This window comes from Artemia sp. Qi Xiang Cuo, chromosome 2 (assembly GCF_049724085.1).
Source record: "Artemia sp. Qi Xiang Cuo chromosome 2, ASM4972408v1, whole genome shotgun sequence".
NCBI lineage: Eukaryota > Metazoa > Arthropoda > Branchiopoda > Anostraca > Artemiidae > Artemia > Artemia sp. Qi Xiang Cuo.
The window spans coordinates 31,049,830-31,069,037 of record NC_142795.1 but is presented as its reverse complement, the minus strand read 5'-3'; the positions used below and the strand labels follow the sequence as shown (position 1 = coordinate 31,069,037).

At 36.8% G+C, this 19,208-nt stretch overlaps 1 protein-coding gene across 2 annotated transcripts in view; it reads left to right on the top strand.

Moving 5' to 3' along the window:
• LOC148955136 (uncharacterized) overlaps positions 1-19,208 on the top strand; it is a 431,876-nt gene that overhangs the window by 386,477 nt on the left and 26,191 nt on the right. For both annotated transcript variants that reach the window (XM_089100529.1, XM_089100520.1), the window contains one exon: positions 17,783-17,897. In XM_089100529.1, the coding sequence (XP_088956655.1) occupies positions 17,783-17,897 (115 nt within the window). The remainder of the gene's footprint in view (positions 1-17,782; positions 17,898-19,208) is intronic.

Genomic DNA, 19,208 nt, shown 5'->3' with positions numbered 1-19,208 from the left:
GAGGTGAATTCAAGAAAGAGTTTGTTACTTACTTACTTACTTACTTACTTCCTTACTTACCTACTTACTTGCTTACTTGCTTACCTACAATTTTTCATTCTGATACCTAGATTTTGACAATGTTATCCCATGTGTTTGACAATAGATGTATGCAAAGTCCATGTATAACATTGTAGGTTTTTTAATAGAGATTCTAACCTCTTGACTTTCAAGACTACTTTAAAAAATAACGAACACATAACAATGTTATGTTTTTAATGAAATATTGCTATTTATACTATTAATACAAAAATATATTATTATAAATTATTAATATTAATGATTAACTTTGGACATTTTGAATCTGTTCCATAAAATGGTTCACCATGTTCTCTCTTGATATTGTAGTTATCGTCTTCCCTTAGTTCGTAATCAGTAGAATAATCATTATTCCATTTTGATTCATACACAATTTTTACTTGTGTCTCATGAACAGGCTCAATATACTTTTCGTCTTTGGTATTATTTGATTCATTGACTGTTTGATGAATGTCAGTAACGTTTGCTGGTGCTTTGTTTTTCATCGTTTCATCTTTGTATTCCATAATGATATTTTCTGACAATGCCCTTTTTCTTTTTCTGGCAATTTCACCGTCTATTATTACATTATTTTTACACAGGTAACAGTTTAGGCACGTAGACAAGATATGGTTTATGATATTAGTAGCAGAGTAGGCCTTTCTTTTCCTCTTTGCTTTCATTTGAATGCTTATACCTAAAAGTCGACGAAAGGTTCTATCAATAGGTAGCATGTTACCTATAGCACTAGCATGAAGATACCCCTCTTCATCAACTATTATTTTTATGTTGGCATTCTCTTTGAGTAATAACATCTCTGGAAATGATACTTTCCCATATCCACCATTTGTATAATTGAATTTGTTTTGGTACTCCAAAGAAATTTAATTCCATAGTGTCATGACAACGCACGCATACGTTTCCAATAGTGCTAACACTTGTACTTGTTTCATAGTTCAAATACTTCTCCCTGTCAGCATTCAATGTTACAATAACACTAGCATGTGAACACATTTCTAATGGGGGGTCATCCACATGTTCAATATGCACTTCATCTTTGCTATTATTTGGTTCATTAATTGTAATGGTAGTGAAGTTTGCTGGCACTTTGTTTTTCATCGATTCATCTTTATATTCCTTAGTGATATTTTCTGCCAATGCCCTTTTTATTTTTCCGGCAATTTCACCGTCTATTACAACATTATTTTTACAAAGGTAACAGTTTCGGCACGTCGACAAGATATCGTTTATGATATTAGTAGAAGAGTATGCATGTCTTCTTTTGATCTTCCGTTGAATGCTAATACCCGACAGTTGACGATGGGGTGTAACAATAGGTAGCATGTTACCACAAGCACTGGCAAGAAGATGTCCCTCTTCATCAACTATTATTTTTATGTTGGCATTTTCTTTGAGTGCTATCATCTCTGGATATCTCACTCTTGCATATCCACCATAAAAACAGTTGAATTTTTTTGGTACTCCAAAGAAATTAAATTCCTTACTGTCATGATAATGCACACATACATTTCCAATAGTGCTACCATTTTTACTTGTTTCATAGTTTAAATACTTCTCCTTGTCAGCATTCAATGCTACAATAACATTGACATGTGAACACACTTTATCAAAATGCTCCATCTTCACTTTTTTAAAAGATATGACTTATGTGTTTATCGTACTACTGCGTAAAAAATACTGATTTAATACATGCAATAGATTAGGTAGTATCGATATCCAGACATAGAATGCCAGTGGGAAAGCCACATCGTATCTCTGACCAATCACAGAGTACAATTGCTAGAGCCGTAAGCACATTTTGTAATTTTAAGATACGTACAAAAAAAAATTAAATAATTTCGAAGTTTAAAAAAAATAGTTTGTTTTTATGAAAAAAAAATATTGAATTAGAACCATCAGTCCTCATCATTATGAGTATCCGAAACTGGACTTAAGTTTCACATTTGAACCAGAGAATTGACCTAAATTTCACATTTGAACCAAAGAATTATATTTTTCATAATTTTCTTACAGGAAACTAGAGTTCATGGTAAAAAACTCTTATTTGCTCAGATTCTATATAAATATTTTATTTTTCAATATCTAACTTGAATGCAGTTTATCCTATGAATCAACAAATATTATGGTCCATAATTTTCTTACAAAAAACTAGAGTTTACGGTCAAAAACCCTTATTAGCTTATATTTTTCACTAGCAACTCGGCCTCCACTATAACTTGGCTAATACATCCTTCTGCCAATCAACCCCTCTCCTCCAAAACACTTTTAAGTCAGTTCTTGTTAAAAATTTTTATTTCAACTCATCCACACGGGTTTTTCGCTAGCAACTCGGCCTCCACTATAACTTCGCTATTACATCCTTCTGCCAATCAACCCATCTCCTCCAAAACACTTTTCAGTCATTTCTTGTTAAAAAAAATTTCTATTTCAACTCATTCACACGGGTTTTTCCACATTTGAACGAGAGAATGGACCTAAGTTTCACATTTGAACGAGAGAATTGTATTTTCCATAATTTTCTTACAGGAAACTAGAGTTTATGGTCAAAAACCCTTATTAGCTCAGATTCTACAGAAATAGTTTATTTTTTGATCCATACCTGGACTTAAGTTTCACCTATGAACCAACGAATTGTATTTTCAATAATTTTCTTACAAAAAAACAAGAGTTTACGGTCAAAAACCCCTATTAGCTTAGATTTTTCCCTAGGAACTCGCCCTCCACTATAACTTCGCTAATACATCCTTCTGCCAATCAACCCATCTCCCCCAAAACACTTTTCAGCCATTTCTTGTTAAAATTTTTTATTTCAACTCATCCACACGGGGTTTTCGCTAGCAACTTTTTTAATGGGTACCAAGTAAAGAAAAATCACACGGAATCAGACAACCGAGTCTCTCAAACCCCGTAAAACTCTTTTAAAAGATACAAGAACTACTTATTTAACACAAAAATTTCGTTTTTAATGAGCACTAAGTAAAGAAAAATCAAACGGAATCAGGCAACAGAGTGTCTCAAACCCCGTAAAGCTCTTTTAAAAGATGTAAGAACTACTTATTTAACACAAAAATTTTGTTTTTAATGGGTACCAAGTAAAGAAAAACCACACGGAAAAGCCCTTATAATAGCATAGGAAGGAACATAAGCTCCAGGAATAGCATATGAAGGGGATATAAACTCTTATAATAGCTTGGGGGGCATAAGCCCTTTAAATAGCACGAGAATTCCTATATATGCAAGCAAATAACATGGGAATTCCTATACATGCACGCAAATAACATGGGAATTCCTATACACGCAAGCAAATAACAGTGTAATTACAATACACGCAAGCAAAATAACTTTGTAATTCATATACATGCAAGCAAATAGCATGGGATTTCATATACAGGCAAGCAAATAACATGGGAATTCCTATACACGCAAGCAAATAACATGGGAATTCCTATACACGCAAGCAAAATAAAGTGGGAATACCTATACATGAAAGAAAATAACATGGGAGTTCCTATACATGCAAGCAAATAACATGGGAATTCCTATACACGCACGCAAATAACATGGGAATTCCTATACATGGAAGCAAATAACATGGGAATTCCTATACACGGAAGCAAATAACATGGGAATTCCTATACATGCAAGCAAATAACAAGGGAATTCCTATACACGCAAGCAAATAACTTGGGAATTCCTATACAACCAAGCAAATAACAAGGGATTTCCTATACACGCAAGCAAATAACATGGGAATTCCTATACACGCAATCAAATAACATAGGAATTCCTATACATGCAAGCAAATAACATGGGAATTCCTATACACGCAAGCAAATAACAAGGGAATTCCTATACATGCAAGCAAATAACATGGGAATTCCTATACACGCAAGCAAATAACATGGGAATTCCTATACTTGCAAGCAAATAACATGGGAATTCCTATACACGGAAGCAAATAACATGGGAATTTCTATACATGCAAGCAAATAACAAGGGAATATCTATACCTGCAAGCAAATAACATGGGAATTCCTATACACGCAAGCAGATAACATAACCATTTCTTTTATTCAAATCCCAACCACAAATCAAGTTATCGTATATTGAACAACCTCTGATTGGCTCATAAAAAATGCCCACGTCAAACGATACATTCATTGTGCAATTCTTATCAAAAACAAAAAGCTTTATACCCCTTTTTTCCAATGAGAGTTAGCTTTAGCAACGACACATTCCTAACAAACTAGTCTTGACTCAAGGCAATTGTCCAAAAAATCAATCACACTAGGACCGGTATTGCGTACTCGTTTCTCTTTGAAAGAGGTATTGACCACTAGATTACAATTACCTACCAGAAAAACCGGAAGGAACATAAAGGTCGCAAATAAAACAGGATGGAACATAAAGGGCGCAAAGTATAAGGTACTACTCTACTAACAACATCCTCAAACATGACCAACTAAAAATAAAGAAGATGTATGTCTGATTTCTAACATGGAAGTTTTAAGAAGAATCAATCGAAATTTAGCTTTAAAATAACCACTTTTCTACTTTTCTCACTAGAATGACTTCTCTGTGAGGCAGCTTTGTTTATCAATTTAAGTTTGTTTTTTCTAAGGGGTTTCAAAAAGTTAAACAGCGTTAATTGACGGGTTGAAGACTCTTTCCCAATTATCCTATCGTGCGTGGTCCGAGAAAACTTTTGCGAAATTTCCGACACTCTGGTTTTTATGGTGACATTGCACCTAGTTTAAACTCTGCAAAGGCCCAATTTTGCAAGATTGTGGCTTGCCGAGTTAAACTTTGCTTGAGTTTAGGCTTGCCAGGTTAAATTCTGCTTTGTTTAAGTTTATCTGGATGGAAAAACTTCGATTGGTTCTTTTTTTTTTTTTTTTTTTTTTTACTGAGAACTGAATTTTATTGGATTGAAGTGTGTGTGGTTCATATTTTCCTGGGATGAGTTTAGCTTGGTCGAATTTTACGTTGACTGAATTTTCTTTTGGTTGAGTTTTATTACTTAAACTTTGTGTGGGTTGAATCCCATAAGTTCAAACATATATGTATGTATAGGTTAAATCTTTCCGGGTTAAGTTTTTCCAGCAGAATGTCTTGCTGCTTGATTTTTTCCCGAATTCTGCTTTGCCGGGTTGGATATTGTGGGGTTTGATTTTCGCTGGTTGTGTGCTGCGTGCATTGAGTTCGAAATATCACTACCGTATGTGTCAAACAGCATGAAACAAATCAAGCGTGAAATTTGTTGGATAAAATTTTGTTCAGCGTGAAATTTCACGAAATGAATCTACATTCAAAAGGAGGAGATCTAGTGCCATTATTTAATCAATGACCCAAAGAAGAGCATTCAAGTCGCAATACTAAAGTAAACCCCGAAATAAGTCGGGTATTAAAAAAAAAAAAAAAAATTGATGCTTACCAATTCAAATGCAATTACCCCTTCCTTCTATGATGATGTTATAATTTTCAATTCTATATAAAAAAAAAAAAATCAGCCAAAAAAATCAGTCTTTTCGTTTGTTGGAAAGAAAAAAAATTGTGTGAACTTTGAATCAATTTCTATATTTTAGCTATAAGTGCAATATCTTATCAGTGTTTTTATTCTTCTATTTTTAGGTTAAAATGTAAATACTAGGAACATACAAACATACAAAAAAAGCTTATCAATATGTTGTAGCAGGGATGGCAATAACTGACATTGTTTTTATCTATTGCAAGGCATATGTATGTAAATGCAGCGAATCTATAAAGAATGTGTGTTTTTTGTTTTTTTGTCTTTTGAACTAAAAAATAGAAAAAATTATAAGCTGATAACAAAAATAGTCTACGTTATAATCCAGGCTTTCCAAGGGTCAAATTTCGTTGAACTATCGAAAAATGAAAATTAAATCAACCATTCAAAGCTATTTGCAAAAGAAAATGTGCATAATTTAAAAAAAAAAGAAAAATGACCCCCCAAAATGGGGAAGATCCTCATGAAAATAATTACCACCAGAGTCAGCTCATAACAGAATCATAAAATAGATTTTTTGTCTCCGATTAACAAAAAGACAAGTTATCCAAATTTCCTTGATAATAATGGTCACAGATGCGTTTTTATTTGTTGTTGTTTTTTTCCGGGGTTATCGTATTTAACCAGGGGTTGTTGAATATTAGAAGGGGGCTTATTCGAAAGGAAATAAAAGTTCTTGTGCTCTTTTTAGAACAAAAAGGTCACTCCATAATAAAGGGGAAATTTCGGTTTGTGGTAAAAAACAAACAATAATACCGGCCCTAAAAAGGCCAAAATTATGAGATAGCCAATCGATTTACAACCAGAGAGATTAAGATGCACTACTCCCCAGTAGGCTACAAAAAGTGAAAAAAAAATGTAAAAATGAGAAATTTTTCCGGAGAATGAGTAAAAAATTTTCAGTATACCCCTACTCCCACCCCCAAGAAGAATTTTGCTTCTTATACTTAAATTACAAGCTATTTTCTGCCTCGTCGTGTCAGTATCCTAATTGATACCCAGTAGCACGTTCGTCCCTAAAGAAGTAGTCCTCGCAATATAAACGGTTATTAAAGAAAATATCAAACAGTTCGTGGTAGCGAACTGTACGTAAGGATAACCGAAACTCTACAGTAATAACCGAAACTCTATACGTATATGTGGGGGTTCGCCCTTACTTATAAATCACCCTTGTTCCGTATATGAAAGGGGCTGTCCCCTCCTCAGCGCCTTGCTCTTTACGCTAAAGTTAGACTCTTTCTCACAACTCTATTTTTAAAAGAAAAAAAAACTTTAGCGTAACGAGCGAGGCGTTAAGGAGGGGACATCCCCTTTCATATACGGAATAAGGGTGAACCCCCCTCATATACGTAATAATTTATGTTCGTTTTAAGTTTTAATGTTGCTCCTCGCTTTCAGTTGAAAAACTTGTTTTTTTTTTTATTTAATTTATAAGGATCATTAACTATTGAAAGACAGGTAAGTGGATCTTTCTTTGGGATGAGGGTATGCTTGAAGCCTCAAAAAGTCAATTTCTAAGTCGAAAATTTCTGACTTTCAGTATGGATGCCATCTGAAAAGTTCGAAGAGCTCCCTCTCCCTTGAAAACCAGATAAAAATGATTCTCAAATTTATTTTTGACATATCAGATCAAAACATTATGGTTCATGGCAATGAACTGTAAGTAAAGTGCCACCCTTGTCAGTGGCAAACGAAAAAAATTGGATTCGTATTAAAACAATTTGTATTTCGTGTATTTTTTTTTCCGGGCCATTTCGTATGCAAGGAGCAGTCATAAGACCTTCGATGCGCATTGGATTGACCAAAATTGGAAGTTCTAGTGCTTTTTTAAGAGTCAAAAGTGTTTGGAGGGCAATTCCCCCTCTCCCAGTAACTTATTACCCGGGCTCCTCATAACCCCCGACGACATGTGATAAAGTTTTGAGGCAGCCATGTTGTCCAAAATAGCCGGAGCATTCAATAAACGTGCCTCTAGGGATGAGAAAAGCCCAAGAGACTCTGGGACAAGGGCCGTAACTAATAAGCATTGCTAATTGTTTAAACACAAGTACTATAATAGAAAAGTTGGGCATGCTTGATGTTGGGTGTTCGGTTGGCTTGACTCTCTCGGGAATCGTCCTTAGGGTCAAAAGAATCAAATATTTTGGTTTTGAAGAGGGTCTGGGGGGGGGGGAGGTGGGAGTATGGGGTCTGTAAATAAGCCAAAAAACTTTTGTCTCTCATATTTGCCTAGCATACAAAAGAAAATTCCTGAGACACTTGACCCAAAGAAAGGCCAAAAAACAATTTTTTTTTTTTTTTTTTTTTTTGTTAAGGTTGAAAATCGTATTCTTAAGATTTTGGGTTAATACGACCCAGATGCAGTGGGAAAAACAGAAAGAAAAAACAGTTGTTCTTCTCAAAACCGGTCACATGGATATCATCATGGATACACAAGTAACCTGGGAAAATCAGAAGACACTGTCTGCACCCCAGTTCTCAAATCTTTCACATTGCCACAGAAATGACTTGGGAGATCAAATTGCAAATTTCAAACTAGTGTGAGGGGGAAGGGGTGTCAAGCAGATCTTAAATTTTGACTTTAGGAGGGGGAGGTAGATCAAATGACAATATGTGTATCTAGGTTGTCGAAACAGCCAATCTGCAACATCTCGGGAACAGCCTGGGGGATCAATTTGAAACCCTCAGGGACTGTTGGGAAATGGAAGGAGGAAGGAGGAGCAAGAAGACTTAGAATCCTAAGTGGTAGAGAGGGAGAAGGGGCTAAATAGTTTGTCTATGATCAATATGCGTTATGATCTACGTTAGTCTGTCGCATGCGTTTCTTAACTACAATCTTATATGTGACTTACGATCTACGTACAGTTAATTAGCGAGGTAAATCAGAAGACGCTGCGGTGCCAGGTTTTCGAAATGTCGCCTTTACATTTTTGTTTTTTCTTTCGCTTTGATTTCTTACTAGTGTTGAATTGTACCTGTGAAATTCAAATGAACTAACTAGTGAATGCTATGACGCTCCTGACAATAAATGATTTTTTTTTTATCATTCCCCTCTTAGGGACGATCTATTAGGCTAAGATTCCGAAGGTTTCCCAGGTGTATTATCTGAGATCGACATGCTTACCTGAGTAAATCAAAAGACGTTACGCGTACTAGAGTTTTTAAATTATCTGCAACATCTCAGGAATGGCTTTGAGCATAGACTTGAAACTCCAAGAAGGGTTTTTTCGGAGGGAGAAGGGGGCTTCAACTGGATCTCAAATTTTGGAATTAAGGGATGGGAAAAAAGTTAATTTAGAAGGAACTGTGTATCCAGGTCATCATGATGGCATATCTGTAATATCTCTGGAACGGGTTGGGGGCCGTAGTGCAGAATTTCAGGTAGGGTAGTGTGTGGGGCAAGGGGACTTTGAAGTTGAATTTGAAAATATTCCTTTTACGATGAAATTAAAACTTTGAGGTCTCTTCGGGAAAACAATAGGAGAAGAGTGGGCACGTGAACTTCAAAATTTATGTTGAATTGGTGGATTGGGCTTCATAATTCTTGTCTATTATCCACCAAAACGTGTTTACACTATAAGCTCCTATGGAACTTATAGTCTATGCACAGCTAAGTAGCAAGAAAAATCAAAAGAAGCTTTTTGCTCCCATATCATAGGCTAAGCAAAGAACGATGTTGGCACAATCTATTATTTATTATTATTATTTTTTTGGATTGTTTAAGACCAGGCCTCTTCGTATAGAAGGAGTTGTCATAGAATCTTCAAAAAGACCCATTCGATTGGAAATTCAGAGGGCTAGTGCCCTTTTTAATAGTCGAAAGTGATTGGAGGGCAACCAGCCCTCCCCCACGCCCATCATTTCCACTAAACGTCCAATTTAAATTTTGAGATAGCCATTTTGTTCAGCGTAGTTGAAAGTTCCAGACATTATGTTTTTGAGGATCACCATCCCCACAGCCCTTGGGGCATTGGTTGTAAGTTTTCCTGGGGACATATAAGGTTGTTATAGAAAGGTGGTCGTATAAATTTCGGATGTGGCACATTGGATTGGTAATCAGAAGTTCTAGTGTCCCTTTTAAGAGTAACAGTGATCGGAGGGCAGCTACCCCCCCTCACACACACACACAGGTCGTATTGTCCCGAAATGTATCCAATTAAAAATTTGAGGTAGGAATTGTATTCAAAATAGTCCAAAGATCATATAACGAGGCTTTTGGGGTTGAAACAACCCTTCAGGGCCTGCGAGTAGGTGCTAAAAGTTATATTCTAAGGGAATATAAGGTTTTTATGGAAGGGGTAGTTGTATAATCTTTAGATGAGGCTCATTTGATTGGAAATTGGAATTTCTAGTTCCCTTCTAAGATTCAAAAGTGATGGAGGGAAACTAGCCCCCCTCCCCAACTACACTTTTCACCATACTTACTTACTTACTTAAGACGACACCCAGGCTGTTAAGCCCAACTCGGCATCAAGAAGCTGCTGGATCAAATGCTTCTATTGGGTTCTATCATCTGTGAGTGGTCGAAGAAATTCCAGCCACGCCTTGTCCCACTTGTGACCATGCTTTCGGAATCCCCCAAGCGGTTCGACATCCTTTCTGACAACGTTATGCCTTGATTTCATCTGGAAACCTGTTTTTTCCTTACATGAGGAATCGGGGGTTGCTAGTCGTACCTGGCGTGTCAGGGTCTCTTCTGGGCGCCTCATTACATGACCTAACCACTTGAGACGTCTTTTCTTGATCATGGTGGAAACGTCATACTTTTGTCCACATACTTTCATCAGCTTTCGGTTTCTGATTCCTTGCACCAGCCGCATGTTGCAAATAACACGTAGACATTTTCGGTCAAAAGTGTCAAGCTGTCGCTCTTCCTCCATCTTGAGGGGCCAGGTCTCACATCCGTACAAAAAAATTGAACGCACACATGCTGAGTACATCCTGAGCTTCGTCACGAGGTTGATTTCCTTTCTAGTCCAAATTGGTTTGCGGAGCTGGCCAAAGACGGACCAAGCTTTGCTAATCCTGCCTTGAATCTCACTACTGGCTCCACCTTTAGCATCTATCGATGGCCTTTTTGAAGAAGAGTATTTGAACTCTTCCACCCTCTCAATAGGTTCTCCACTGTTGTGTATAGAAGTGTTCTCTTTGGTTGAAAGATACTTTGTTTTAGGGATACTGATCACGAGTCCTGTCTCACTAGCCGTTTTCGCTACTCTTTCTATCATATTTTGTGCTTTCCGGGGGGAGTCTGAAAGTAGAGTACCATCGTCTGCATATTCAATGTCAGCAATTTTTTCTTGTGCTGAAAAGGCGACATCATCATCTTCTTTCAATGCGTTTTTCATAATCCAATCTATAATATAGTTGAAAAGAATTGGCGATACCGGGCATCCTTGACGGACGCCGTATGCTATTTCAAATAATTCCGTTAGCTTACCATATATTCGCACGTTACTCAGAGTATTCTTACAGTATACTCTTAGCAGGTCGACTATTTTCGTAGGAACACCATCTCCGAGCATTATTTGCCATAAGAAGGGTCGTAATATTGAGTGTTCTATCTGAGCGATCTATCTCCGAAGAGTTTATACGCATCTAATTGATGCGTATAAACCATACGCATCTAATTGAAATTTTGAGATAGCCATTTTGTTCGAAACAGTCCAAAGAGCATATAACAATGTCCCTAGGGTTGGCTCAAACCCCAGAGCCCTGGGACAAGGGTTGTAAGTTATGTCCTGGGGGCATATAAGTTTTTATGGAAAGGCTGGTCGTATAAACTTCAGCGGGGGCTCATTTTATTTGAAATCACAAGTTATAGTGCCGTTTTTAAGAATCAAAGTAATTTGAGAGCAACTAGCCCCCTCCCCTCCACGCCCATCATTTCTCCGAACACATCCAATCAAAATTTTGAGATAGTAATTTTGTTCAGCGTAGTTAAAGGGCCCGGAAATTATGTCTTTGAGGACGACAACCAGCCCACAGTTCTCAGAGCAAGGGTTGTAAGTTATACCCTTAACTTATATAAGATTTTAAGGTGGCATATAAGATTTTTATAGAAAGGGTGGTTGTATATTATTATTATTATTATTATTATTCATTTATTGCCCGTCAAAAAAAGGTACAAAAAAAGTACAGTAGACGGAGTAATCACTAAAGAAAAAAAAAGAAAAAAAAAAGAAAAAGAAGGACACAAACACACATTGAAATTTTTAATACATGACAAAAAAAAACTCTTCATTACATTAATACGAACAATGATGCTAACGAAAGGATGATAAAAGTTTCTTTTAAAACGGGAGAGAGATTTATTAATACTAATAATTACATGCATTACATTAATACAAAAAAAAAAACTATTTTGAACAAATTGGTGACCATGGATGATTAAACTTACTTTGAAAACGGGATAGAGATTTATTAATGCTAATACTAGGGTCAGATAGCTTTTACAAATGAATAATTTTACGGTTTCTTGTCCAAGGGGGCAAATGTAGAATATATTTAGCAAATCTGAAGAAGATTGATCGTAGGTGCTTTTTATCTGTAACTGTAAAGAATCTCCAGAAAGAAGCACTGTAAAGCATATGAGGAAGGGCTGTGGCGCTGTAAATGGATGCTAGAATGTAATGGTTGAAACGTAGTTTGCTTTTTACGATTACAGCGTAAGAAATGCTAATGTTGTGCTCAACGTGAGAAATCAGCAAACGACGTGTGTGGCCTATAGATGTGCCAATTGGAAGGCCCAGGTATGTAATATGGTCTGAGGGTTTAACAAGAGAACCTTCCATATTTATAAGAGAACTAGAGGGATTTCGCCATTTGAAAAGGATTACTTCGGATTTCTCAGGATTAAAAGACAGACCGATTTTTGAATATTCATCTTTGAGGATTTTGAAATTCTGCTCAATGCGCTGGATCGTACGGCTGAGATTCAGGATGTCATCAGCATAACAAATAAGAGATATATCGATTCTCCAAAGAATACATGAAGGAAGACACTTTGCCTGAGCTTCCAGGACACTAATTTTGAACAGGGCTGGGGAAGTGATAGCTCCCTGCCTAGTCCCTTTCTTAACGAGGACGGGGTACTGAGGAATCACAAGCATATTAAAGGCAATTGAAGAGTTTGCCCTCACACGAGAATTAGTGCAATTAAATTGGGATTGATGAAGAGCCGATTGCAGGGGAAAACGGGATGGAAGTTTTAAACGCACTCTTAGATTCCTATATAAATCCCTGAGAACACGGACACCTGGTGGGTTTACGCCTCGCCTTGCCATATGAAGAAGCATGGACGAATGAATTAAGGAATCGAACGCATGTTTAACGTCATGTCTGGCGAGGATCATACTTTCTCCCGAAGATTCAGCGTCGGCGAGGGTAGTAAAAACTGCTGTAAGAGTATGAGAACAGCCAAGATTAGCCTGAAAACCGAACTGATATGGGGGAACGTAACATTTCTGTCTTAACTCATCAAGAAAAAGAAGCTCGAAAAGTTGGCATATCGCAGTAGAGACGGTAATGGGACAAAATGAGGAACATTACAGCTCAGATTTCCCTTTTTTGGGAATCGGAGTCAGATCACGAATGCAGAACAAGGATGGAGCAATACCCGTATCAAGTATCATATCCATGAGAAGGCTGAGGTAACGTACCAATAAATAACTTCCATTAATGATGTGTAGAGTGCTCACTCTATCTATCCCACAAGAAGCTTTCTTTTTAAGTCGGGATATGGCTTTTATGACAGCGTCACAAGTAACAACAAAATCACGGTCAGGAGATTCATCAATGAATTTGCAGAGCTCGTCACAAAATTGTAACTCAAAAACAGGATCAGGCTCTGAAAATTCATTTGAAAAATGGGATATCTATTCGGACAAAGGAATGTCATTCGGGTCTGGCAAATTGGAGGAGATAGTACGAGGTAATAGCTTCCACAGTAGATCAGGTGAATTCCTGACCTTCTCGGAATAAAGTGTCTGCATTTTAGATCGATCAAGGGCAAGTTCCTTAGCAAAACATTTTTTTTTACACTTTTCTCAGTTCATTGAATATTCCTTGACGGGGACATAAACAATCTCTTCATAATTTGTACTAAAACTTAGCACGTTCTCAAGCTTCGGACAGCACAAGATTTCCTGACCACCCGGAAACTTGGGTACCAACACGTATTTTTTTCAGAGGAACTTCCCCTTTTTCAGCACACAAAATTGCATGGCAGATTTCTGCGGAGTATATATCAAGAGTTAATCTAACTTCATTAATGTCTTTATTAGAAGACTTTTGCAGAAGATGAAATGGAACCCGGATCTTGTTTAGGATACTATCTGAAATTTCAATGAACTGAGATGTGTCAATTTTATTCCAATCGCGAGAAGTATACCACTTGTGCCAGTGAACAGTATAAGCCTGTAACAATGGAATCTGAGAAGCTTCTCGTTTAAAACTAGAAGCAATAGGAAGATGGTCTGAAACTTGAAATTTGGAAACTACCTCAACACAAGGTATATTAAGGTTATATGACACAACATGGTCGAGGTTAGATGTGCAAGAGGAAGAATGAATGTAAGTAAACTGAGCAGATTTCTGTTGAACTTTAAAATCATCACCAAATATTCCTAATAGTAAAGAAGCACGGACAGAAGCTGAAGACAACCCGCAATTTAAATTACAATTAAAATCACCTACGATCAAACATGGGATTTTCAGTTTAAGGACATCACGAAGACAAGAGCTAAGTCTTCTAACTGCTAATGCGAAATATCATTCAAAATCTTTATATTTGTAATCTGTGGGTAAATACAAATTTATAATTACGCACTCACGTAGTCGAATAGCTAAAAAGATTTCATTGGAAAAGAAGACTCTAGAATTTGTATTAGATGATACATAACTAGCAATACTACTAGAAGCTCTGCCTTTAGAAGCACTACGTTTAGCTGGAACCAAAAAAGTTTTGAAGGTGGCACTAATGTCAAATAAGCTAAGGCTTCCTTGCAAACACAGAATATCATGATTATGAAGTATATTTTCAAGAATAGGTCTTTTTTTTATAAGACCACCATTAATGTTCTAAAAGAGATAAAGAATGTCCATTTCTCTACTTAGTTGCCCGTTTATCGGTTTGAGTGTTGCAAGTGCATTTGTAACTGTAACAAGTGTGATTCGACTCTTTAAAGTTAATGAAAAACACGTTCCGAACACATGGATTATCCCTGGTGGAAGAGTGCTCCGAGGAACCACAGCGAGAGCACAGTTCTGCGTTCTTACAATCAGCAGCAAAATGTCCTTGCTGATGGCATCTGAAACACCGTCTAGGTATGAATCTGAAATTCTTAACAGTTAACTTTTCATAACCCACCTTCACAGTATTTTTCAGAAAAGAATCGATATCACTCCGTTGTTCAAAATAAATCTTGTAGACACGTGACTTGGCACACTGCAAAGCTTTGACACACTTTGGAATAATTTTCTATAGATATTTTTCATTCATTTCTGTCGGTACGCCTTTTATTACACCGATGAAGGCGGGAGATTTAACAGAGGCTAAAAGGCCAGGTTGGAACTTTTTCATCTGGTCAGCAATTGAGGAGGCAGCGGGTTTACTCTTTACGATAATTTTCCATTCTGATGAAGAACGTTTCACTTGTGAAATATCATTTGTAGCTTTAGGACATATTTTATCAATAAAATCTTTCCTTAAAAGTAGAGATGAAAGATTGGACAGGTAAATTCTGAGCACAACAACATAGGTAGAAGGCTTGGATTTGTCCTTTGTACAAGACGACGGAACGGAATAGTGCCACTTTTTAAGAGTCGAAGCGAAAAGACGGCAGCTACCCTCTTATTTACTCTTATAAACCTTATTTTCCCGGGGGGCAAATAAGGTTTTTTATCTACGGGATGGTTGTATAAACTTTAGAGGTGGCTCATTTTTTCAAAATTAGAAGTTCTAGTTCCCCTTTAAGAGAAAAAAGTGATGGAGATCAACTAGTTCCCCCCCCCCTACTCCTCTTTTCATGAAACGCATCTGATTTAAATTGTGATATATCTATTTTAAAACAAAATAGTCTAAAGAACATATAACAATGCCTCCAAGGCTCACACAATTCTCCAGAGCCCTGGGACAAGGGCTGAAAGTTACGTCCTGGGGGCAGATAAGGTTTTTATGGAATAGATTGTCGTAAAAACTTCAGATGGGGCTCATTTGATTTGAATTTAGAAGTTATAGAGCCCTTTTTAAAAGTCAAAAGTGATTTAAGAGCAACCAGCCTCCCACCCCCACGCCCACCAGTTCCCACAAACAAACATCCAAACACAGTTTTGAGACATCTATTTTTTCAGCATTGTTGAAAGATTCAGTATTTATACGTTTGGAGTTGTCACCCCCCCCCTCTGATGCCTCGGGACAAGGTGTAAGTTAGGCATTTTGTTCATTGTTTACATATAGTATACTTTATTGAGAAAAGGTATGCATCTTTGACTACTACTTTCCCAAAATACGAAGGGCATTAAGGTGAGTCCTTCAAGGAATGTTGATGGGAGCGTTGAACTAAATCAAAACATTTTATATGTATATGGGTTGTCAAAAGGGCGCAACTCAGGAATGACTGAGTATATTAATTTAGAACTTTCAGGAAATGATAAGGGAGATGATCAATTGACCAAAAAGGCAATAATTACACGCTACTACTACTACAACTACCGCTGCTTCTACAGCTTCAACAACACCTACTACTATTACCACTGCTATCACTAAAACTACTACCTCTGTAGCGGGTACTAATAAGGCTAAGGATATTGAAATAAATATCTGAGGAAACGTTGAGGGGAAGCGTTGAACTAAATCAAAGCCTATTATGTGCATACAGATTACTGATATGGGCGTATCAGCAATATCTTTAAAACGGATTATCATATCAAGAGGGAACTTCAGGGGTATTATGAGTGGGATATTCAGTTGACCAAGAGGCAAAATATACCTGCTAATACTGCTATTAATACTGCTGCTACTACTAATAATAATAATAATAATGCACTGTTACTGCTACTACTGTTCGTACTACTACCACTACTACTATGATACTAGTACAATTAAGGCTAAACGTACGAAGCTGAAAATATGATAGAATATTGAGGGAGATTTAAACTAAATCAAAACACACTATGTCTAACCAGATTGTCAAAATGACATATCTCAAGAATGGATTTGGGTATTAAGTTGGGACTTTCAGAGAATACTTAAAGGGGAAGATCAATTGTCAAAAAGGTAATATATACATGCCACTACTAACACTACTACTTTTACTAATACTACTACTGCCACCAAACTACTCCAACTACTACTTCAATTGCAACAAGTTGTATTGTTGCAACCACGAGTATTAAGATGAAAAGGGCGTCAGAGGGGGTCAAAAGCGCAAATCAGCAATATTTTTGGAACGGCTTACCGTGCCAAGGCGTAAATTCCGGGGCATTATGAAAGTGATATTCAACTGATCAAAGGCTCATGCTACTACCGCTATTAATACTGCTGGCTACTACTGTTACTACCATTATTAAAACAACCCTAACACTGCAACTGCTTCTCCTACTACCGCCGCAACTACTATGATACTACTACTATTAAGGCTAAGTCTGTGAAGGTAAAATTTGAGAGAATATTGGTGGCAAATTCGAACTAACAAGACACTATGTGCATTTTTATTGTCAAAAGAGCATATCTTAAGAATTGATTTGGGTTTTAAGCTGAAACGTTCAGGCAGGGTAAGAGAAGGAAGGAACAGGGTACTTTATTCTTATTACTGGAGAAGAGGAGTGGCTAACTTGTTACATGTTTGACCCACCTAAACGTTTTAGCACTATGATCGCCTATAGACATTATAATTTATTTACGTCCAAGTAGCGAGGTAATTTAACAGGTACTACGGAGAACAAAGTCATCAAAACAGTGTATCTACCATCTCCTGGGAATAGCTTTGAGGACCTACTTGAAACTTTCAGGGAGTGTTGGGGGGCAAGTGGGTTATGAATCATGACTTTGATGCAGGGGTCAGAGGGAAAGTTTCTAAAGGTATGGTCTCCAATTTGTTCAAAAGTTTTGGCACTGTCGGCCCCTGCTGGACATAATGTGCTATATGAATCATAATACTTTGCATTTTTATGCAGGAAATCCGAAGATCTCCATGTCTGGGTTCATATTGAGCTAGGTGGTGACAACATCGAAGGAAGCTCTTTGATTAACACGTCGGAAAGAGAACATTTAGAGCCGATGGTTGTGTCTGTAAGTGTTTATCTCTCTCCTTCCTATATTGCATCTCTGTAAATTAACGGTTAAGCATTAACATTGATCAAGCCTGAAAAAATAAGCCGCCACGATATAGCCAACTAAGGTCATGCTTGCATCGATAGCTGCAACTTGGTAAAGATCGAACCACTGCCGGAAGTAACCAAAAGTTTCAAAATAAGTTTAAAAAAAAGACGCATAATGATAAGAAATCATCATTTTTAGTTAATCTAGGAATCGTGAATATCATTTCAATTAATCCTAATAGTAAAATTTCATTACGAAAGCAAATTTATAGGATTTCGAAAACCAGCCTGAAACCCGTCTAAAAAACGTCTGGTCGAAATGAAACGTGCACCATTGGAACAATTTGGTCGAAAGTCATTTACTGAAAGCCATGTCTAATTAAGTTTTGTAGAGAACCATAGTTATCGTGTTATCGAGATAAAGTTATCGAGATCATGGCCAGTGTATGCTGAGGCTTTATAGTAGAATTTTAAAAGTAAGTGTTTAATTTTCTGGAGCCTACTTATAGAATTTCTTTTATCTTGCCTAATCTCTGAAGCAAGGGCGTATCCAGAATATTTTTTCAGGTGGAGGGTATTTTTTCGAGGCTTTTTTTACAAGACAAAATTAAAAAACGCATCAAAAATTTGTTTATATGTATTTTTGTTACTTTTAACGAGATGGACACAATAGCTTTGATGATTTTAACTTTCAACTTCGCTCTTCACTTCCTTAAAAAAAAACTTTGTTTTCTTTTAAATTAGTAAGTTGATAAACGCAGATTTGCGTCCTAACCTCCTCGTGCCTTTCTTCTTCCACAGATTAAAACGAAGTTTAGAACCTCTTTTCTATCACAGTATTTATCCTAAAACTATAAGGCACAAATCTTCATTCTACCCACAAAAGAACTAAACACTGGGGAGCCAGTGTCTCCCAGTGGCGAAACACTTTTGATTAGGAATAGATTCCTAATCAATTATTTCCAAATACTTTATGAAGAAATCGATGGAAAAGTCAGAAGTCCTCAAATTCTTGAATTCTTGAAGAGAGTGTTTCCTTCTCTTGGGTTCCTTGAAATCTGAGTCTGAACAAGGATCTGGGTTTCAAGCACAGTATATAAATTATAGGCAGTATGATCTTCCCTATCTCACCCATTATAAAAAACCCGGACCGAGGTGCGAGTGCTCCAGAGAACGTAGAAACATAAGCGACATTAGATCTTTTCACGGGTAGACAAGTCATATTTCTCTTGAACACGAAATTTGGCTTCAACGTTGGAACATTAAATTTTGAAGAAACTAA